Genomic DNA, 23,661 nt, shown 5'->3' with positions numbered 1-23,661 from the left:
CACTTGGCTGGAACTCAACGGTATTCGACATTTTCTCTTTTTCACTTTTTACGTCCTAACTTGAGAGAAGACAGCACAGACAGAGAGAAAAAAGGGGAGAGAGATGGGGAATGACATGCAACAAGAGTCCTCAGCGGGATATGTGATCATCACCATCAGGAGTAATGCCTCATTTTAAGAGGTCATGAGGTTAAAAGGTTGGGACCCGCTGGTTGTAGGTATATTACATCATCTTTTTTATCAAACTGAAAATCCCCAAAATGTGCTTTGAGCAGAACCGTTTGCAACCAATCAATGAGAATGGAAAAACAATCAAAGTCAAGTGGACACTAGGTGAAGCACAACGAATCAGAACAGGACATGTCACACGGGGCCAGGACACACCATGCTGGGTCATGCTGCTCTGGGAGATTTATTTAGTGATTTTTCGTTTTTTTGTTTTTATTATGTTTTTCACTTGCGCTCCTGTCAGGAGTGTGGTAAATGGGACAGTCAAGCGGCAAGAGTCACAGTTCATCATCATCATCATCATCAATATCATCATCATCATCATCACTGTCACCACCATTATTATCATCCTCCTCGTCACGGTATCATAATAATAATTTTCATCATCATTTAACTTTTTCCTCAAGCTATAAAATAATTTACATCACATGTTTTCACTGACTTTTGAGACCACAAACATTCCAGCAACACACTCTAGGATTAAGGGTGGGTAACAATCAGAAAAGCATGACTTTTTGCATAGTATTAAATGAACAAAGACATTGAGTTCTTTATTTACAATTATTGTATAGATAAAAAAAATATCATAAAAACAAGATGAACACTTAAATCACTTACCCATAAATGGCTAAGTATGCCAAAAAGTTATCTGTTGGCATTTCTCTTTTTCTTTGTTCCACAAACTGCATGCTGCTAAATACAGTACATCGAGGCAGGTGAGAGTATATTGCAAGAAGTATCATTGATATCATCATTATCATCAGCACTATCATCATCATCATCATCATCATCATTGCCGGTGTCATCGTCAACATAATTATTGGTTGTTACAACACGTGTTATCATTTGGATGTAATCACGATGTTTTGTGTGTTTCTGACAGGAGCAGTGATTGATTACATACAGCCAAACAGCTGCGTCGGCAGTATGACTCGTTGTGGTGCATGATGGTAGATGTAGTCAGGAAGAGTTCCTGTTTTCAACACCAGTCCGCATGGAGTTATTCTGTCCTCAGTGGACTCATTGCTGTATTTACAAAGATTATTTTTGAACTTGTCGTCTTTGCATCCTCTTAAAGCTGAATGTCCTCCTGGATGTAAAAGTGGATTGAGAATGTTGGCTTAAGTCTTTTTTTTTAAAATTATCATTATTGAAAATGCTGTTTGTTTATTGTTTTAAATTTTTTTACAGACAAATAAACAAACAAACTGTCAAGTTAAAACTTTGGAAAGGAAACAAAATAAATCGACAGCTTATAAGCAGAAGATCAGAATCCAGACTGTTTTTTTTTTTTTTTTTTCCAACTTAAATAAGACAGATTTTTATTCAAATGGTCCATGTGACTGTTTCAACACGCCTGAGCTGACTGGTAAAGCTTGTGCACCCTCTCCAGATGGACGGATCGACTGGGAAATGACAGAGGAGGAGGATATAAAAAAGAAAAAAGATGCTCGGATAAATGATTGTATATACTGTAGTAGTGTATAGGAGTTTTTTAAAAGTAGAAAAACCGTCAATTTTTTTTCAAGTTGCATAATGAGCCTATCACGTCATGCTTGCCAATGACTTCGGTTAGTAATAGAAATAACAATAGTACAGGCTAGTTAAGTGGCCTTGTCCTTCTGAGTGCAATAAGACAGGGTAAATGTGCATTCTGTATGTAACTTCTCTCTGGTAATGTCTGATTGGTAAAAGCACAATAAATAGTTTACAACTAGTGAGTACAGTTGAGATGCTAGAGTACTGTATATTCTGTGACGGCAGGAAGACAAGCTTGGTTAAAACACACAAAAGCACATCTAGAATTACACCACAGAAGTTTTCATTCATAACCAGATAGTGCAGAAAAGGATCGTCTTTTTTATATATAGAAAAAGAGTCAAAGCAACATTCCATTTTTGTTGTAATCTGTTTTTTTTTTTGTCAGTTTTTCCTTTTTTTTTTTCTTAGATGTTAAAAATGCCAACAGCTTTGTGGGGCTGCGTGTGTCCCTCTGCGAGAGGAAAAAAGGAAACAAAAAAAAAATTAAATCAAAATTAAATAAAATATAAACAACACAATATATTCCAAATTGTTAAAGAAAAACAAAAAAAAAGAAACAAATGTCTGATTTCCGTGCGGCACAGATAAGCCAAATATAACTCTGCAGATTTTCTAATATGACTCGATTGCAGCCTTTTCGATGGTCACACATATTTTTAAAACATCAAGTCCTTTGAACAAGCAGGTTTATCTAGAAGACAGTTCACTGTAAAGGTCCTGATATCAGCCTTTAACTCGAGCCCTGACCCCAGGCCAGTGCTGAAGCACAGAAAAAAAAACACAATAAAAAAAAAGAGAAGAAGAAGAAGTGAAAAAAGAATTAAATATTCCCCCTCTGTCACAAAAAGGAGGCCTCCGTTTAGAAAAGGCAAGCCACTCCAACTTGATCCCAACAATCATATAGCGTAATACTAAGATTCCACATTTACTACGTATCCCATTATATTTTGGTTTCTTTTTGTTTGTCAATCCTCTAAAAATATCTACAATATTTGAAAAGATAGCAGGCAAATTCCAGCACATGGTTTTTCAGTATTAACACACCAACACAGCTCTGGTCCTTCTGAGCTCCAGCTTCGCCTCTCTCCTTCTACAAACCAGGAAGTTTATCTCTACGAGGTTGTAAACAAATTACATTCTCTTTAAGACATAAATAAGTCAAAGTATTTTGAGCCATTGAAGCAGGAACAAGGCAACATGCCGACAAACAAAGATAAACTCTCTCTAAATATATTTATATGTATTTATATTTATAGAATATATCCCATAAATGCTATCATCATCAATATTATTTTGCGTTCCTCTTTTCCGACAGGTGCAAAACTACTGTGCAAGTTGAGCCCTACCACCTCGTTACACATTTCTGTTTATGGATGAAATAAATTTTTACAGTCGGGTACATGTTCATGCCACACAGAAGAGGGAACTTTGCAGGCCAGGAACTCAGAGAAGCTGTCTTTAAAATAGTAGTCCACCGCGAGGCCTAGCCCGTCACAACGAAAGAACTCCGATAAAATCAAAACCCTTTTAAATAAAACTTGGGTAATGTACATTCATGCAGGAGCAACAATAATAATAACAATAATAATCAGAATGAGAATCAGAATAATAACAATGTTGTTTGATTTAATTTAAACTATTATCAGTATTGACAATGTTATTGTTGAGGAGAGGGAGTGTAAGGGGAGTTTAGAGTCTGTCCTGTTTTATGATTTTTACTCCTCCGCAGTGTCTCCCTCCTCATCGTCCTCCTCCCGGTGCCACCAAAGACACAGTTTATACATATGTGCAGTCAGCGGCACGCTTAATACAGTACATGCTAACACGCATATAGTCATACACACCACCGCCGCCACTGCCTCCACCGTACACATACAACCACAAAAGCAGGATGGCTGTGTAGGTTTTGTGGCTTTGTTGAGCTTTTTTGATTGTATGTTAAGTTTGTTTTTCTTTTCACCTTGCCGTATTACTTTAGATTTTCTCCATTTCGAGAGGAGCGGGGAGCTTTAAGAGCTCAAGGTTAAGGGGAGCAAAGATGGAGATCTTGCCACAGGACCTGTCCTGTGGTGGTGGTAAATGTGGGGTTAAGGGGAGGAGCTGGAAATGAGAATTGAGCTGGGTGAAATTTGGGGGATGACAAGGTGTAAGGTTGCAGTTAAAGGTCTGGAGGAATTGAAGGAGGTGCCCCCAGACTGCAAGGAAATGACATTAAGAGCTGAGGTTAAGATCATGGTTAGAGGCTGGTCTCCAAGCTGTGAAGAGGGCTGGCGGGGCTGGAGGAAGCGGCTGATTTACTGGTGTCGATGGTGAGATTGATGCCACTGTCGATGGCATTGTTATTCTTGTTGGGGGACGAGGGCTGGCTGGAGAACTTCCCCCTCCTCCGAGCGGAATCATCATCTGTGTCGTCGATGAGGGGGATGTTGGGCGTGGAGTCTTCTATCCTAAACTCCGGGTGTGTCATGAAGTTGTGGATGGATGATCTGGAGTCTGGTTTTTCCAGGCCTTCATAGAGGGAGCTACGGAATGCATTCACAACACGGATCTGTCGTAAAAAAAAAAAAGGGAGGAAAGAGAAGAAAGAACGATGAGAGGTGATGCCACAGATAAAATGGAAGGGTTGGAGGGACCCTTGGGATGAGAGGAAAGAAGGATTTGGGAGAGAGAAGGGACAGAGGGGAAGGAGAGAACCTCTCAATTGAGGTGAGGAGGAGGAGGAGGAGGGACAAGAGAGAAGGTAACTGCAGTCTGTGTTCTGCTTTTCACACAAGATGACTACAGTTCACAAGTCACTCAATTTTTTGGCGTGCACTAAGAAAAGCCGTGAGGAACACAATCATAAAAAAACACAACAAAATCATACATTTCAAGAAAAACCAAAGCAACACAAACGCTCGTTGTAAGTATACGCTTTAGTCCAATGTGCTGTATACCTAGAAACAAGCCACGTTAATAAATGGAATGCTCACAGAAAAATTAAAGGAGAATATCACATGCAAGTTTGAAGAAATCTGGTGGACAAGGTCAGTAAGAAGGAAGGAGGTTAGATCTGAGAGATCCAATCAGGTGGTTTAAAAACTTCTTGAGGTACCAGAGAACTGTCTGGGAAAATATCCACACAGACTCTGAATGGGACACATGAACACACAGATATAGCACAGGGTGGGTGAAGCACAGCCCTAAACAGGGCAATGGAGACAGTCAAACTCAAGGCTGCATGAAGACGGTGGCTCAACACCAGCATTGCAGTGAAAATTTACAACAGAACGACACATCCAAAAAGAAACAAAAACAAAACAGTGGCATTTAGACAACGAGCAAACACAGCAGGTTTAGATATTATGAACACAGGAAGTAAACACAAACCACATGCAACAAGACAACAGGACGGTGAAGAAGTGGACATTGGCACACAGACTGCTGACACGAAACATGTGGAGGTGAATAATGAAAATAATAAGTTTACTGTCAGAGGTCTGACGGTCAAAGCATGTTTTTCAACTCCATGCACATCTAAGTAAACACTCAAGTATAGGCCCCAAACAGCTTAGTTAGAAAGATAGTATTTGTATATCAGTTCTTTCCAGTGTTGGAAAGTGTTGCTTTAATCAAAACATTGTCTGTGTGTACAAATCTGCTGAAATTTAGTTCTACAAACATACTTTGATGCTTCAAAGAGTATTGATGTTGAATGATTATATTAGTACACTGGGGTATATGTGAAACATACAAAAGGGACATCATGTCATTGTGGTTGCATCAATAAGGCTCCTGTTGACATCATAAAACTACTTCTGCAGGATTATATTGTGTGAAATCTTCTTTTTTTTAAGGTTTTTTGTGAGCTGAACCCAGAGATACAATGTTTATTGTTGCAAATGTAATTCCAGTGCTAACAAATCTATCAAATATACAGAGATGCTGTAGAAGCAATGTTTATTTATTAACTATTTAGTTAGTTAGTGAAAATAGAATTTTATCTTATTTGTTGACTTTTTAAGTGGCTAATTATTTAATTTTCCTCTCTGAAGTCCTGATCAGTGGAGCTATTAGTACTTCTATCATGTTTTATTATGTTTGTCTCGTCAGTGTTGTTGTAAAATGTGTGTCCAGACGGATGCCTTGTCTTCTACTACAAACCAAATTAATCTACGGGTACAAATAAATTAACCCGAACTTGAACTGAAATGAAGGTGAATCTCAAATTGTGAATAAAAAATAGTTATTATGGATCACTAATGTGAGAATATATGTACTGTATGTATCAGCATATTTTTAGGCCTGCAGCTAATGATTATTCTTATAGATGAATAGCTGTCAGATTCATGTTTGGATGTTCAGATGCCTGAAAATATTGAAAAATGCTCATCACAGAATCCAAAATCTGAAGGTGATGTCTTCAAATGAATTGCTTTATCTGAAACCCAAAAGCAATAAAGCGTATTGATGTTAAGTGAGTACAACATTATATCATTAAATGTTTTGTGTTTTTGGTTGATTAATGACCATCAGGTGGTTAAATAAAAATTGCTCTCTGATCAATCATTCAACCACTGAAAATTTGAATCCCAATTGCCTTCAGGTCCGTCCAAAAGTATTTTTCTATTATAATAATTATATCATATCTAAAAAATATTAGTATATCATAGTTAGTTATATAGTTTTCTATGGGTAGCTGTACTAAATGAAATGCTATTTTGCACTTTTATTATATTCAATTAGTAAATTATAATGACATTTGCACCCCAGTGTACTGTTTTTCTTTAAAACTTACAAACATATGATTCATTATATGAATACTGTATATACTGTAAATTTGTAGTACTGCTACTGTCTAACTGTGGCAGAATAAGGTATAAGGAGACAAAACAGACAAAGAAAAATAATAAGAGGAGCCTGTCTGGATGAGTGCATGTGACAGGATGTCTGACAAGTAACACTGATGGGGTGTCAGAAACGGGTGGGGGGTTGAATTATTGTCGCTGGTGCTGCAGAGCATCTATGTCCGTAACTATGGCAACATGACAGTCAACTACACCGACAGTATGAAGCGACAAGACGGGATGAATTATTGGTGCAGTACTGCTTAATGGGGATTCTCCTGTCCACACACCCTGAGCAGAGTTTAACATCTGATTTTCATCAAGTGGATAAAGAGACAGAGTGTGTGTCTGTGTGTCAAAGAGAGAGAGAGAAGATGGAGGTGGACAAGAGCAGAGATAATCCCTGATACTGACAGTCCTCCCTTGTTGGTAGATTTTAGTTGCACCATTTGGGTTCCCCATTTAGAAAGAACGTTTGATTCTTGTGTGTCAGCTGGAGAATACACGACATAGCAGGCAAAAATTTGCTTCAGCTCAATTCAGTGTGATTTGCCTCGTCAGTATACAAACTCACAGACAAAATAAGACAACATTGCAACTTATACTTGAATGTTTACTCAGTCCCTTGGTGAGTTGATTGGAATTAGTTCACATCAAGGTCTGTCAAGACATAAAAATGGAAGGATTGGAGGGTGGGATGATGGATGTGGGGGAGGTGAGCAGAGGGAGACAAACTCACAACCTGAAATGTCACGCCGTGGGTATCACCCTTAGTCCTGCGCTCCTAGCACTCTGAGGAAACAAACACACATTCACCAATGAGAGGACAGTACACCCAAGCATGGGAGGAGATATCAAGATGAATTTGAAATCCAGTATGAACAGCAAAAAAAGACAGAAGAAAGAGAGGAAATGAAAAAAGCAGATAGCAAGAAAGACAAAAAAAAGACAAATCTTCAGGGATGCCATCTGTGAAGTAATTTGCTTCAAGAATAATAAGCCATACAAAGTGCGGAGAAAAATAACTTCTTGTTCATGACATGATGGCACCCCTGAAGCAAAGAGAGCAGAGAAGCAGACTGACAGAGATCTGACTCACGGCCAGTAGTGGGAGGAGCAGTAGCAGCAGTAGTGCTTGTAGGAGAGGAAAGGGCATTGGACAAGGACACGTGACTAGGACTAGAAACATTGGTTACATCCTGGGTCTGGCTGGTGGTGGATGATTGGCGTCTCAGAGCCCCCGCCCCCTGAAAGGAGGTGCCACTCTTGAAGGTGTTGACTACTTCAATCTGTGGGAGAAGAGCGGGACAGGAGAGGACAAATGGCTGCTCAGAGTGACAGGGACTAAATGGCAACACAGGTCGACTGGCTGAGTGACTTTGGTGGTAGAATGAGCACAAAGTGTCTCAATGAGGGGGGACAGCGAAAGGTCAGGGTGGAGTATCCCCTCTACCAAATGCTGAATTTGACTCAAAAGGTTAGTTCACCCAAATTAGAAAATACATCTTTTCTTACCTTAAAGGATTTAAGCCACCACCCAAATACAAAGGACATGAATGATTTTTTAATCGTGGTGCTCACTGCATTGACAAAACTTTTTCTGGGAAGAGGTGCTGCTGTTGAACATTTTAACTGTAATTTCTCCAATGTTGTCTCTAATTTCCATTCACCTTCTTTGTATTTGGTGCTTGGCGTCAGAACTCTTGAAACCTACACAAATAAAACCAAAACTATCTGCATGGCTAGATACTGTAAAAGGTAAGACAGAAAATGAGTTTGCTAATTTGGGTGAGCTGACCCTTTAAAAGAGTTGCTAGTCAATGTATAGCGTACAGAGGCAGCCATTTACATCCTTCAAGGTATCCACTCATTTTACTTTACAGGTATTAGAGAAAAACTGTAGTACAATTATGGTTTTACTTTTGTTGCTCTGGCTATTGATTCCATATTGAAACCACGGTTTTCCTTAAATACTGAAAACCTGTATTTCTATTGTCCTTTAACGACATTTGGCTGCCTCTGTTGGATGCTGGTTCACGGTATCTTGACGTGGGATAGCTTCACCCTGGACCATTACAGACACGTCAGTGAGATGAAATCAAATCCAACATACAAGCCAAACTGTCTCGTGTATCACAGTGATAACGGTGTGCAGAGTTACAGTCACAGTGAGAACAGTTCAGTAACTTTGTCCGTTTGTGTTTAACCCCGAACTTTGTCCGTCCATCTTCCAAAGGTCCACACTGGTGATCGCCTCAGTCATGAGTGAGAACGCTGCATCTTCATGAACCTAAATAAATCATCTTCAAATAAAATGACTTTAAAGCTGTTACTGACTAACATGAAAAACATATAACATTGTCTAGTACTTCCTTTATGTCAGGTAATGAGGTGGTTCCTACTGAAAACTGATTATATGACAAACACAGACAAACAGAAAGCATCACATTTAATCTTGGTGATATTATTTGCTGCTTAACCGACTAAACATAACCATCAATTTTTATTATTAAGTGTCGATAAAAGGATCTTGTTTATAGTAACTCTGTTTAAATCAATATTTCAAATATCCATATATTCTTTCTTTCAGCCAGAATCCATCCAGTAAAATCTTTCTCTGAAATGAAAAAGCGAATCACAACATGGGAACTGAGTACTCGTGTCCTCACCTGAGTCTGAATGCGGTTGAGTCCTCTGAACCAGAGGATCTGCCCTCTCCTCAGCTCCCTCTCTGCATGGTCGATCTCCTCATTATCTTCATTCACATCCTCCTCTGGCGACTCGTCTTTCTGAGTTAACTGGCCTGCCCTCCGCAGGAAGCGCAACCTGCTATTGGGTACGCTGGCTATCACCTGACCCACAGAGAAGAGAGAGCACTGTGTCAAAAGGCAAGTTGACAAGCTTCCAGCACAGAGGAGAAATACAGAGGAAGTTTAAAAGATGGTGAACTAGAATTAAAGCAAGAAAACAAGCACAGTGGGATACGGAAAGAAAGAGAAACAGATGAGTTTGCATGTTACCTGTCCCCAGACAAGCTCTCCCAGCCCGAGGAAAACACACCACATCCACTTTTCCAGGTCCAGAGGTTGACAGCTGAATGGCTTCCCTCCAAACTGCACAATCACAATCTGCACAAAGCAAAGTACAAGCCATGAAAATACATAAAAAGACTTTAACTTGTGAATTACCAACAAAAAATAAATCATTAATCAAATCAATTAATTTTGCATCTGCCTACCTGCATAGCAAAGGTGCCAAAAACAATAGAGCAGAAAATGGGGTTCCTGAAGATGCCATCGAAGACGTTCCTCTCTCCGTGGATTTTCCGGGCATTTATCTCGTTGAAGAGCTGCATCATGACGAAGGTGTTGAAGATGATGGTGTAGTGCTCAGATGGAGGAGAGTGGAGAGGAGCATTACGGCCGCTGTCAATGTCAAAGATCTGCTCACCTGCAGCGGGAACAAAATAAACTATTAGTATGAAGTAGTAGTGAGTAATGAACTTTGGTGCGGAACTGGTGTACCACGGAGCCAAGTAACAGTCCATACCGACAAAAAGCAGTGTGAAGATGATGACGAGCTGATAGACTCCATGTCCGAGAATATTCTTTGTCATGGTGCTGGAGATGAGAGGCTTGTTGCGACCGTATGGCCTCCTCCTCAGGAGAGACTCTGTGGGAGGTTCTGTCGCCAAGGCCAGAGATGCAAAAGTATCCATGATCAGGTTCACCCACAACATCTGCACAGCCTTCAGGGGAGAGTCCTGTGGAAATGTATCGGAAAGTGCAAGTAAGAACCAATAACTTCAAAACAACCAAAGGAGGAGAAAGTAAATAATAACTAGTACTAGTAACTAATTGATGCTTTATCACCCACCTGTTCTTCAGTAAATTGTAAAGTTATTGTGACCAAACTGTAAATAAGTAAATGTGACCCCAAGCAGGCTTCATATGAGCCACTTCCTCACTTCTACTTGTGTAGTGCTTTTTTCACCCCAGCAAACATTTTTACCAGGGAAGCAAAGTGCAAACATCTACATTTTTCTATTTATCATAATTTAATGCTTTTTAATGCTGTAGATATTTATATCTATTTACAATTTTTGTGACATTTCAATCATTATCTTAATGCATCTCCCTGTGATGTAATATTAGATGTATTGTATATAGTATATAAACTTCATGGTCTGACCTGTGTGATACAGGCGCCAGTGAAAGCCACTATGACGGCCACAACGTTGACAGTAAGCTGGAACTGAAGAAACTTGGAGATGCTGTCGTAGACGTTCCTGCCCCACATTACTGCCTTGACGATGCTGCTGAAGTTATCATCTGTCAGAATGATATCTGACGCCTCCTTGGCCACATCTGTGCCAGCAATACCCTGGAGGAGTGAAGGAAAGGTGCAGTCAGAAAGAAACTAGGTTGTGCTGGCACACATCTATCGTGATACTAAATGTGATGATCATCTATTGCATCATACTGCACTGTTCCCCGACCCAGCGCACAGAAAAATGATAGAAATCTGTCTAAATTAACTCTGCAGACACTGGACAAAACTGGACTGTGGACCCGAGTCAGCTCTGATGATGGATGGTGATGCAGACTCAATAAGGTGTGTGTGTGTATGTGTGTGTGTGTGTGGTTCGATGTGCTCGATAGTTGTAAAAAAACATCCTACATGTAAGTGCATGTTTGTGAGTGTGTTCCATTCAATTAATCCATGTGAGGTTAAAATCACAGCCTGAAGCGATGTCAGCGCAATCAATGCAAACAAACAAATGTTATTATAAATTCAGAGCTGCTCACCAAAAGGCATTGCATGCATCCTTGAGCTCTGACAAGTAGCATAAATACATTTCTTTCCTCATAAAACATTTATAAGGCCATTTTCTCTTGAAGGTTTAAAACCTGCTCTGTTTAAATGCAAGTTTACCAACCAATATTTGCTGATGCATTGCTGCATTTCTCAACACATTACCACCTCCTGCAGATAAGTGGAACAGTGTGAAACCATCAGCAGAAATGTTTATCTTATCACCTGCGGGCACTTGTGTGCTGAGACAAACAAAACGGGGACTCACAAATAAAAAAATCTGCTCAATAGCTCTACGAGTGATCAGAATCTCCACAGGATACTTTTAACTAACAGCTACAGCTACACTGGACACACCTCCATCAAACCTTAGTCAGTTGTAATGTAACATGCTGTGACTGGGAGTGTATGAGAAGTAGTTAACATGTTTGAGCAGAAGTCAAAATAAAGAGCTACAAGTAAAGGCCACACCAGGCAGTAGTAAAACAAACACAAATGTTGCCAAACCTATTTGAATTAAAAAATAAAAAATAAAAAATAAAAAAAAAGAAGCTAGCTAACAATCAGTTTAAAATCACTTAGAACGCGACAGACGTTGACAATGAAGGGATACTGAAGCTCATCTGATAGGGCTGTGGAGTCATGTCAAAACAAGCTGGGAACCACTGCATTACGTTATTGGACCAAGGAAGAAATGGTGCTCTGGGTGAGCAAAACAACTTAATTTGTGAAGGGAGCAGAAAATGAGAAAATAGCACCACAGCAATAAAACAAATAAATATAAAGCTGTAAGTAACAAGAAGAACAGAATCAGTATTGTAATTTTTTTTCTTTCTGTCGTCTGAAAAGTATAATGCACTGCAGAGAAATTGTGTGGTCACAGAAATCCACTAGGGGGAGCTCCTCATCTACGCAGCCAGAGGCAGTGTGTCTGAGAAGAAACCCTAAATACTGCAGAGGTGAAGAAGACATCTGCAGATGTTGACCGAGATCAATCTCAAAAGGAACCAAGCAAGGCAGTAAAAGTATGAGATAAAAACAAAACAAAACAAACAAAAAAAAAGATAATGGGGTATGCTCACCATGGCGAAGCCGACATCAGCTTTCTTAAGTGCAGGTCCATCATTGGTCCCATCTCCTGTCACAGCCACCACCTGCCTCTGGTCTACCATAGTACTGTCAATAATGCCTGTCAAACACACACACACACACACACACGTAAACAAAGCAGCACATACAGCAGGGTGCACACATTGACGAAAGCACCCTGAAATGCAAGCAATCTTTATCAGAATAAGAGCAGTTATTTACTGCCTTTGCAAATCCCAAACATCTGCAAATGTTTAAACAAGATCAGCAGTAATGAATATAAAATAGTGCGACTTGTTCACCTTTGACGAGTGTGTGTTTGTCGGTTGGGGATGATCTGGCCAGAACTCGCAGCTTAGGCCAAACCTTATCAATCCGCTCCTGCTCCACCTGAACACAAGCAGAAAGAAAAAGACAGGTGGTTGTGATTTAGCTTTAGAAAAGTTCCTCTACCTGAGCTCAGCCTCTCTGGCTCACTCTGACAGCAGTTACTGTACCTCTCCTTTCTCATTGCGGATCCTCCGGTTGAACTCTTTGCCATCGATGCAGAGGAAGTCTTCTCCTGGGTGGATGATACCGCACTTGATGGCTATGGCCCTGGCTGTGTTAATGTTGTCTCCCGTCACCATGCGCACTGTGATGCCGGCACGCTGGCACTTCTGGATAGCATCGGGCACCTATAGAGTGATGCATAAACAAGTGTACAAAACAATTAGATTATGTGTGTAGACAGTCAACACACCAAGTACTTAAACCTGTGAAAACCATTTTTTTGTGTTTTTGGCCACTTGGGGGCAGCATTGTAAATACAACATTGAAATTCTAAGTGCTGTATCATATCGTATCGTATCGTATCGTATCGTATCGTATCGTATCGTACAAAATTGAAATGTTATCACCTTCAACAAACTTGATATCAAAACGCTACGTATGTGAACATCCAGTGCATCTGGAGCAACGTTAGCATTAATATGTAGTTGTGTTTCTCGCCACCTGATGAACATTAGTCTAATATCACTGCCCTCTGAACCCTATTTTGGTGTGCACCAACTCTGGAGACAAATACTTCATCTACAAGTAGTCATGCGATTCCTTGTTACTATAAAAATATTGATTATAGTGGCATTGATTGATTGATTTTAACATACTAGTACAAACAATACACACATACAAGTTTCTCATATACCAAAGAAATCCACTAGTAGCTTCATTATACCTTTTTATCTGAACAGTATTCTGATATCTCTCTTTGCATAAATGAGATATACAGTATAATGAAGCATTTTATCTGAGCTCTTTTCCCTCCAGATAGTAGTCTAGAGTAGAATAACTGGGAGTTATTAGTGTATGGAGATTGATCCGTGCTGAATCCAGCGAGCAAAAAGCAGAGTATTTATTCAGAAACACATCTTCTTCCTGACAAAGGTCAGTGTAGGCGAGCACTGCTCTCCAAACCCACACATAAACAAACGTGTGCACACATACAGTAACAGCAACTCACATCCATTTGCACATGTACGCAGGCCTGAGACTTTTTTTTCTCTCTGACACACACACACACACACGGAGGCAGAAATATGCACACTTTCCACTTCACACTCACAGACACTTGGGTATACTGCACATACACATGGGAGCACACTTGTACTCATAAACACACATGCAAAGTACAACATAAAATGAAAAAAACAAATGAATCCGCCCCAGCAATGTGGAAACATATTGAACACTAAACTGTCGAATCAAGCTGCTGAAGGATTTTACTCATTTAAAGGGAGCTAATTAAGCAGTGAAGATGGGTGGGTCTTTAATGACGTACATGTAGAGGTTAAACACACAAAAACACATTATGTAATTCTACTAAATGAATTTCACATCTCATAATTCTGTTGTATGGATCGTCATAGATAGCTTTAAAGCAGGATTGTGTGCAGAAAGTGAAAATTCTGATTTGATGCTAAATACTAAAACCTGCTACATCAGAGTCTTTATTCAGTAAGCTGACTCTCTCCACTATACACACAAGCTTTTAAAAAGCAGTTTGGCCTTTCGTACACCCAGAAATGGCATTTTAGGTCACTGAAAATTGGCTTTTTGGAAAAATTCTTCCAGGGTGAAGATACTCAGAAACTCTCGTCAGTGTTTTTTGTTCAGACCTCGACCTTGTTTGGACCTCGTTTTCAAAAATACTACGTATGTGTACATGTAGATTAGGCCTCAGGAAAGTTCTTAATACAGCAATGTATACTTAAGGTTTGTGGACATTAGCCATAATAAGCTTCTGGTCATAACAGACTGAATAAGGTTGAAGCAGCACAACTACTGAGTCTACTGAAGTGAGCAAGGGTGTGTTTCACTGCTTTTGAATTCAACATTTAATTTGTAAAATGAAGAACGATTTATTTCTCCTTCCAAAAGTTACAAAGTATCTCTAAAGATAAGAAATGCAATGCTTTAAAAAAAAAAAATCTGTTTTGAAGTATTTGAGTCTGAATTGCAAAATAGAAACAAAATTCATCATTTACATAAAATAAAACACTAAGTAAAAGATGAATCCCAGTTACAATTTTGGACTGAAGAGGAAAAGGTTACAGAGGTCGGATATATCCTGAAAGTGACGACAATATTATTCACATAAATGCACTTAGCGGCCATTAACATCAGTATTCTCAAGGAGCTGAGTTGGTTTTGTGGTAAATAATAAACAATTACAGACAAATTAATTCATGAGTTAGTTTGAAGTAATGCGATCTGATATAACAAAGAAGCTCTTGGAGTAAATATTGTGGCAAGTGGAGCAAGATATTACATCCTGCTATCACCAAGTCATTGTTATCAAGATATCAAGTTCCCGTCTGCCTATCTGTCATCCCTGCTGTCTGTTTTACTCTCCTTTCCTTCGGATTCCCACTGCTCTAGTTGACTGGTCACCCGAAAGAGGAGGTGGAGAGAGGAGGAGAGGAGAAGAGTGGAGGCTTATTAAAAATACAATCTGGCCCGACAAAGGAAGAGGGTAGGAGGCTAGTGGGTGAGACTGAAAAACAAGCCTCTTGTGTCTCTAATACGGATCTGGTTACACTCTCGTTTTCCTCCCGTTTCTCTCCTTACTCGTCTTCCTTCTCCTGCAGTCCGTCATCCCTCTGACATGAGTCTGATTTTGAATCTGTTTATCTTCCTCTATCTTTCCCTCTTCTTTCCGTTCTCTCCTCTCTGGTCTCTTTGGGGGCAACCCTACAGAGCAGCTAGTTATTAAAAGAAAATCTCATTCTGGAGGAAGAAGTTGGGAGACTCATAAACAAACCCAAAACATGTTTACTACTCTGCGTGACCTTTTTAGCACAGCGGAAAGTCATCTCATTTCCAATATTAACTGGTCCTTACTTAGAGACCCGGAAGGACGTTACTGGAGTGCAGGGGTGCTCAGAGCACTGTTTTTCCACACCAGTTATTGAAAATGTCAGATGTTAAGTGACTTCTGTGATGGAAGAAAGGAGAAGTGCTGCAAACTGCCAGGCTGTGAGCAATGCAAGGGAATATATTCACAGATGTTGCAGGATATGTGGAAAACTGCCTTATTGCATGTCCAATGTCCAATATTTTATTTTGTCCTGCACTTTTCTTGCCACTTTTACTCTTTATGTTCAATTCTCAGAATGAATCTATACTGTAGTTTGTTAAATATACAGCTTTGATAACACTGTGATACAAAAAGAGTTTCTCATTAGTCTAGTTCTTCCTAAGATTGTTGACTAATTTACTTTGAAAATGATGGTCTTTTCCTTTATTTTATTTTATTTTGGTCTGTTCAGCTGTTTACATAACTTGGCTCCAGACAGAAAGAGACAATAAAGGCATGAAGGAAAAAACAGAGAAACCAGAGAGAGGGGAAAGTCAAACCCTACAGTGTGGAGAGAGGTGGAAATGAGAAAACGTGATGGGTTACAGAGTGAGGAGGGGGATGGAAAAAAAAGATGAAAGGAGGAAGTTGAATAATGCAGTAGTCAGTTAGCTTCCTGCTTCCTTGTTCCTGCACATGAGCTGTCAAGTCAGGTCAGTTTTCCTACTGTATACAGATACTTTCTCTTTCACAAATGTATTACTGCTTTTCCTCAAATTAAACTTGTCATGAAAGACACTACTGAAGAAATCATTTTAACTGTTAGTTATTATTCTTATAAACATATAAACAGTATTCTACTGTTGGTAATGGCCCGGGCCGTGCTACTGTAGTCTTACTACTTTATGCAGTTTGGGTGTTGAACAAAATACCAGAGCAACACATTCTCACTGTTGTGTGCAAATCTCCTTCCATGTCACCAAATTAGTTAGTTTCAGATTATGTATTCCTCGGAGGTTTTAATCTCTTTAAAACTGTCTTTAATTGTTCTTTAACATTTGACATTTTGGAGAATTAAAAATAAATATAAATATATATATATATATAGTAGAGCTAATGTATTAAATAAAAATAGTAATAACAAATAGTAAGTAAAGTAGCAGCTGTACTTAAGTATACTAAATGTGCTTGGTCAGAAGACCTGTTTTCAAGATTTGCTTTGGGTTTGAGTCCACACCTCAATATTTGTACAATGTCTCACCCAGAAATTGCATATTTGAAGACTCAATAAATAAATCAGTGTATTAAAATATTATCTGTATGAAACAGTAAACACAAGCTGCAACTGCACATTAAAAAAATTAGTAGCGTACAAAACCTGAGCAGCGCACATCAGTCAGTCTCGAGTGTGCATTTCATGAATCAATAATCATCAGTGAAGCAATTGATCATACACGCACCCTAATGTCAAGTCTTTCAAATAACACTTGATCCCTCTCTGCCAGCTGCAGGCTGCTACTGTCGCCAGAGTCTTGTTGCTTTGTTCGCTCTTTGTCCCTGCTGCTCCAGCTTTTTATAAACAAGGGGGTGATTTCATGAAGTGATGAGAGGAGCTGGTCTGATGTAACTGAACTCCATACAACTGTTTATGTGTCTAATTATGGGCTTTCTAGGAAAAAACTGGAATAACTTTGCTGAACTGAATAGAGGCTTATTAACAATCACATGATTTTAAATCTAGGAAAAAACTTAAATGAGATTTAGGAGATATAGAAAACTGACTTTCAACAGAGTAGCACACAGTAAATATTTACAGATTTTGTTCCTGTAGTGACTACATTATATATAGTTTGGCAATAAAGTCTTCAAATACAGATTTAATTCTCCAACATCATCCACAAATAGTGCTTTAAGAGGCTTACTAATAATAGCAACTTCTCACCAATGTCATGCCTCCCAGTTTATGTATATAAGATTGGACAGTTGCACTGTATCATTTCTTGGGCAGCATACACAAGTGAAACAGTAGACATAATGGAGATCTTAATAAATCTTGAAAATATTAAAACCATTGAAAGGACAGAGGAGATCTCATAAATATGTTAAACCTTTAGGTATAGTTATGATGAGGGCACACAAGCCAGCAAGCTGCTGATGCTGTACAGCAGCATGCATACTGTATAGTCCATTTGACATCAACATTCAGTATGCTACCAAAACATCTCACTCTCTCCTACCTCTGGTCTGACGGGGTCCTCGATCCCAACAACACAGATGGCTGTGAGGTCATTGAGGATGCCATTCTCATCGTCCCAGGTGGGCTCAGGATCACCAGTGAAGTCACGGTACCCCACACAGATAGTCCTCAGGCCATCACATGCCATTGGCTCAATCACCTTCTTCACCATCTCGTCCTTGTCCCGTGGACGGAAAGGCCTCGGCTCTCCCACCTCGTTCAGGATATGGCTGCATCTGTGATCAAGGGTGGTTGGATCGTCAGAGTTAGTATGTCAATGTGACCCAGCATTAGAAAAAAAAACACATACTTTCAAAGAACCTTTGCCGATGCATCCACTTAATACAGTATTGAATGTTAAATGCATTTGTGACTTTGAATAAACAGAAAACATTTTTTGGTCTAAATGATCATAATCAGTGCTTTATCAGTGCTGGACAAATAGGCACACTTCAAGGAATTGTTTGACATTTTGGGGATTATGCTTATTTCCTTTTTCTTGTCAAGAATTAGATGAGAAGAATTTTCATATCTGTGCATTTAATATTAAGCTACAACCAGCAGCCGGTTAGCTTAGCTTAGTGAAAGACTTACATAAGGGGGGCACAGCTAGCCTAACTCTATCCAAAGGCAGCACACCTACGAGCACCCCTAAAGCTCACAAATTAAACCATTTAATCCAGCTTGTTTAATCTGTTAAGAAACCCAAGTCTGAAAACAACAATTTGCCACTTTGTGCTAAGTTAAGCTCATAGGTTGCTGGCTGAAGCTTAATATTCCACGGACAGATATGAGGGTGGTGTTAGTCTTCTCATGTAACTCTTGGCAAGAAAATGAAAAGGGCAGTTTCCCAACGAAAAAAACTACATCAAGCTTCTTCACAGATATAAAAAAATATTTGTGATTTTTTAACTCCATCTGCTGATGTAGGTTGTAATATAACTGAAAGCTGAGTAACAGCTACTAAATGGGCCCTGAGGTGAGCTTGTAGCTCAACAGTTAGCTGATTTCTCATAAACTCAATAGCTTAAATAATGGAAAATCAACGTGTGTAAGGGCATAAAGTGCAACACAAAGACCTGGGTCGAATTCACTTACTGTAAGGAATGGAATTTTGACACAAACATGTTTAAAACCTTACATATTAGCTCAAATTAAGCTATTTGAAGCTATATCTGTTTATGTTAAACGCGTTAAATGCGCAACGGCTGAGAAACCAACATGACATTGTTGTTCGTTTTAATCTCATGTTTCATTTTAATGTCCGTCATTGTAAAAAGAGACTTTCAGCTCATTCCTTGAATTTGTGGAGGAAGCTTGATAACTGCCTCTGGTCTTTGTTTCTCAGAGTAACTCATTTGTTGCTGTGCTGTTATTGTAATGTAGTGTAAAGTGTCACGATTGTGTGACCTTCTAGTGGAATCTCAGCCCACACTCACTGCTCACTGCAATAGGTTATACCCTCAAGCACATTATGTACTTGATTTGCTATACATTTGGTAAAAAATCTGCACTTGATTATATCATAGTACTGTAGAACAAGGTTGCATGCTGCAATCATTATCTCAATCATCTCATTTTCATCACGAAACCAGACTCACTTTTTGAGGACGATCTCAGAGGCTCCCTTGCTGTACATGCGGAAGCTCCCATCAGGCAATTTGACGACAGTGCTCATTGACTTCCTGACAGAGTTGAAGGTGTAGACTTTGTAAAGCTTCTCTTCTGGGATCTGGTTTCTTATTGGCTGGTAATCCCGCTTCAGGTCCAAGACCAATCCCAGCAGGCCGCACTCTGTCTTGTTGCCCACCTGCTTTGGCAGACCGCCTTCCTTATCTGGGGGCTGTAGAGAGGCGGAGGAAGAGATTTTTGGATATATTAGGTCTATTTTCAGCCCAATATTTGGTGCAATAGATATACAGTGATAAATGTGTTTATTTTCTTTCTGTGGTTGTTTTTCCCTCATTAGAGATTTTGATGATTTAAAGCCAATTTAGGACTGTTTTTTACATATACGTTTATGATTTAATCCATTTATAGTTGTGTTTTCTCTCACGGTAAATAAAGACAATACATGGTATAAAGACTCTTGAGTCTTCAGCTGAACACATCTTAAGAACAAATAGTGTACGCTGTTTGTTCTGTGCTCTATTCAATCAATGAGATTCTCTTTTCTTCAGTGCAGTGCGACCAATGTAAGGCTTGAAATAGCTGCTAGTGATAATTGACCGGCTAGCAGGTGAAGGGGTTGCTCTGTGTGGGAGGGTAGGAGATGAGATAGATGGAATCAGATTTGAATGTTCTTATTTCAGGCATACGGCTCAGCCCATTACAATCTGGACATTTGTTAAATTGGGACATTTAATTGTACATTTGGAGCTGTGTTTTTCTCCGGTTCAGTGGAAATCACAGTATCCACATTTCTACATGACTGCATGGATTACAGTATCTGTGAACGATAGACACATAATTTGTCTGACCTGTGTTGTGTGTAAAGTATGGTTCTGGTTGGATCTGGATAAAACATCAGAAACGGCCTTCACGATATCACAGAGCCTAAAGTGACATCCCCAAATTGCTTGTTTTGTCTGATTTACAATCCAAACCACAAAGATATTTAATTTGCTGTCACAGAAAACAAATAAAAGCAGCAAACCTTAATTTTTTATAAAGCTGGAACCAGAGAATTGTCATTATTTGCATGGAAAAACAATCAACTGTCAAGTTCGTTGCTGATTAATGTGCTGTGATGTATTTCTGCCTTTCAAAGCTGGAGTGTTTGTTATCAGTCAAGCCTTTTTACCGTAACTCGTGTGCATGTCTGTACGAAGCTGTGCACGAGGCTGTGCAGGTGCTACAGTATAGTGTGAAACTGCATACACACACACACTTACTGTATGTGCAAGTGTGCGAGTGTGTGCATGTGGTCAGCTTGTGGAAGACTCAGCGTTACCATGGTAACACCAGGCGAAGCATACTTGGAAGGAGAGACTTGGGGGAGAAAAGAGAGGGTGCTCTCTCCCGCCGCCACTTGGGGATTCTTACTCTTTGGCTCTGATTCTCTAGCAGGATTTTCACTCATCTCACTTCACACATGTCCTCAAGTCTTTCTGTGTCTCCCCTTTTCATCAATTCCCCAGTCCTTATTTATTGGCATTTCCCGAGCTTCACTCCATTTACTCTCTCAATTGTCAAATCACACGGTAATACAAGCAATAAAGCATATAGTGTGGCCATTCATATTTCTGTGGAAAAGCACTGTTTTCTGTTTAAGCCACTGTGATAGAACAAATCTCATTATCGTCAATATCCCACACAGACACAAACACACACAGATCATCATAATGACACTGATGTTCATGGGTCTCGACACATCTGAGAGTGTGTAATTCTTACTGTCCTTATTTATAATATCCTTTTTGACATAATCACACAGTCTGACAGTCTGTAGCTGATATTCATTCTAGTTTGGTAAAAGGAAATGAGCACAATTTGGGCAACATCAATCAAATGTGTTGCAAAACTATGCACAAGTAAGCGTTAATCAGTACTGCAGAAGATAATCCTTTTCGGTCACGTTTGGTTCATTCGGATCCCCATTAGCTGGCACTGAGCTGCAAGCTAGTCTCCCTGGGGTCTTGCTATATAGTACCAAGAGTACACTTGACACCTACACACACAGCTAAAGAACAGCTTGTCAGGTACACTCACCTTCTGTAACACACACACATACACACACAACATGGCATGTCAAAAGCACACGGAACATAGTGCCTCTGACTTGCTGCTAAGCAGACACCTTCAGTCTGTGCTATTTGCCCCAAAATAGATTGACTGCAGGCTTGCTGTTCCGCGTCTAAACAAGCCTCCAACCAGGATTAGATTTAAAAGGATAGCTTGACATTTCGACATTTTTGAATTGTACTTTCTTCTTGTTGTTTTCTTTAGTCGGCACTTGCAGAAATGTGTTGAGAGAGATTCTGTATCGGCAGTGCAGTTAATCACATTAATGGCTTGCTGAAATTGTAGCGCTCACACTCTCCATCTAATGAACTGCTCTTGTCCACCTGCTAACGAGGTTTTGATAGATAATGCCAATAAACAGTTTGAATGTGCCTTTTTAAGGTGACTGACAAAGGCTCAAATATTTCAATGCAGTGACAAAATACAGCAATCTATTTACTTTGAATTTCCATTTATTTCTCGATAGTGTGATTTTCCCGTTTTTTCCTTGTCTACTCTGTACATGCGACATCTTTTGCATGTCTGTCTGTCCTGTAGGGATGTTTCTTATCTGAACTGAGGGTCTAAGAATAGAGGGTGTCGAACTGTATGCTGTACAGACTGTAAAGCTCTTTGAGGCAAAATGTTGGGCTACTTAATTTTAAATGGAGTTTACTTGTCCTAACGTTCACATTTCTGTTTGTTTTTTCCAGTAAATCCTACTTTAAATGAAGCAAAGGATTCTAAGCAGTCCGTTGAAATGTGGCTGAACACTGCAGACGCCAGTGAGTGATACATCTGCTTTCAACGTTTGCTTAAGCAGCTCAATATTTTCAAACCACAATTTCTTGAGAAACAATGATTATTGATTTTATTCAGGCTCAGACATATTTTATATGTCTGTTTAGCCACAGCTGCTATGAGCCAGAGGTTCCAGCTGAGAGGGTTAGAGAGAAAGTCAGCTAAAATCTCATTAATCATTAAAACCCAATCAGACTGCTGGCCCATGTTCACCTAGTAATTGGACATATCTGGTTAATGTTCAGCTGTGTGTCTCACAGACACAGTCAAGAGTATAAATACTTTATACCGAGTTTGCGGTAAATAACAGAATTAATGCCTTTCCCTAATGACCAATGATTACATCAGGAAGACACTGCCTGTCATTGGCTAATGAGGGGATGGAACAAATAGCCTCATCTGCACTGTCTGCTAAGTGTTTGGGGGAAAAGGCTCCCAGCAACGGACAAACACTACACTAAACAACTTTAAGTAAAAGACCAGCTGGAAACAGTGCAAGTTGTATTATGCAGTTTGATGATGTTCATACAAATGATGAATTAAAATTGAGTGTTCTAAATCTGTGATTCATATCTAAATTTTAGAAGACTGAATTGATATTTGCCCATTGAAATTGAGGCTTTATGTAATTCAAATACAATCTAAATGTACTGACATGTGGAATTCAAACACATCATACATTAAGGACATAAATGACATTCTGTATCTATCATTCCCAACCTATTTGTCCATCTTTGACTGTCCACGACTCTCTCTTTGGTTGTTGTACAGGATAACAGCAGCAGTATGAGGGAAAATAGTCCTGAATGTCACAGCTGCTTTCAAGAAGGTTGATGATTATATATTTAATGGTTCATGGTAAGTGCTTTAAAGTTGAAACACTAAACATGGCAAAAACACAGCATCGCCGAGCTAGAGCTGACTGTGTTTATTGCTCAAATGAAGCAAATATTAGAATTGTGATTATTTACCATATTATATTTAAAAATGCTTCTTCTTATAATCTTAGTTGGCCTATTAAGGAGCCACAACTCCTCAGCCTGACTGAAAGATGCCTGTGGGTT

General features: G+C 39.4%; 1 protein-coding gene across 14 annotated transcripts in view; it reads right to left on the bottom strand.

Moving 5' to 3' along the window:
- Positions 1 to 366: 366 nt before the first annotated feature.
- The window catches only part of atp2b2 (ATPase plasma membrane Ca2+ transporting 2), a 132,407-nt gene continuing 109,112 nt past the window's right edge, over positions 367 to 23,661 (bottom strand). For 10 of the 14 annotated variants that reach the window (XM_084349206.1, XM_084349205.1, XM_084349200.1 and 7 more), the window contains 11 exons: positions 19,675 to 19,916; positions 18,075 to 18,309; positions 12,998 to 13,177; positions 12,803 to 12,890; positions 12,494 to 12,600; positions 10,788 to 10,979; positions 10,146 to 10,359; positions 9,835 to 10,046; positions 9,617 to 9,724; positions 9,266 to 9,448; positions 367 to 4,318 (listed from right to left, as the gene is read on the bottom strand). In XM_084349206.1, coding sequence (XP_084205332.1) covers positions 4,007 to 4,318; positions 9,266 to 9,448; positions 9,617 to 9,724; positions 9,835 to 10,046; positions 10,146 to 10,359; positions 10,788 to 10,979; positions 12,494 to 12,600; positions 12,803 to 12,890; positions 12,998 to 13,177; positions 18,075 to 18,309; positions 19,675 to 19,916 — 2,073 coding nt within the window. In that variant the 3' untranslated portion in view covers positions 367 to 4,006. Of the gene's footprint in view, positions 4,319 to 7,338; positions 7,389 to 7,695; positions 7,886 to 9,265; positions 9,449 to 9,616; positions 9,725 to 9,834; positions 10,047 to 10,145; positions 10,360 to 10,787; positions 10,980 to 12,493; positions 12,601 to 12,802; positions 12,891 to 12,997; positions 13,178 to 18,074; positions 18,310 to 19,674; positions 19,917 to 23,661 lie in introns of all 14 variants that reach the window. The other 4 variants (XM_084349194.1, XM_084349197.1, XM_084349196.1 and 1 more) reach the window with 3 other exon arrangements.

Source organism: Pagrus pagrus (assembly GCF_965226575.1).
Source record: "Pagrus pagrus genome assembly, chromosome: 3".
NCBI lineage: Eukaryota > Metazoa > Chordata > Actinopteri > Spariformes > Sparidae > Pagrus > Pagrus pagrus.
This window is presented reverse-complemented; position numbering and strand designations above follow the sequence as displayed.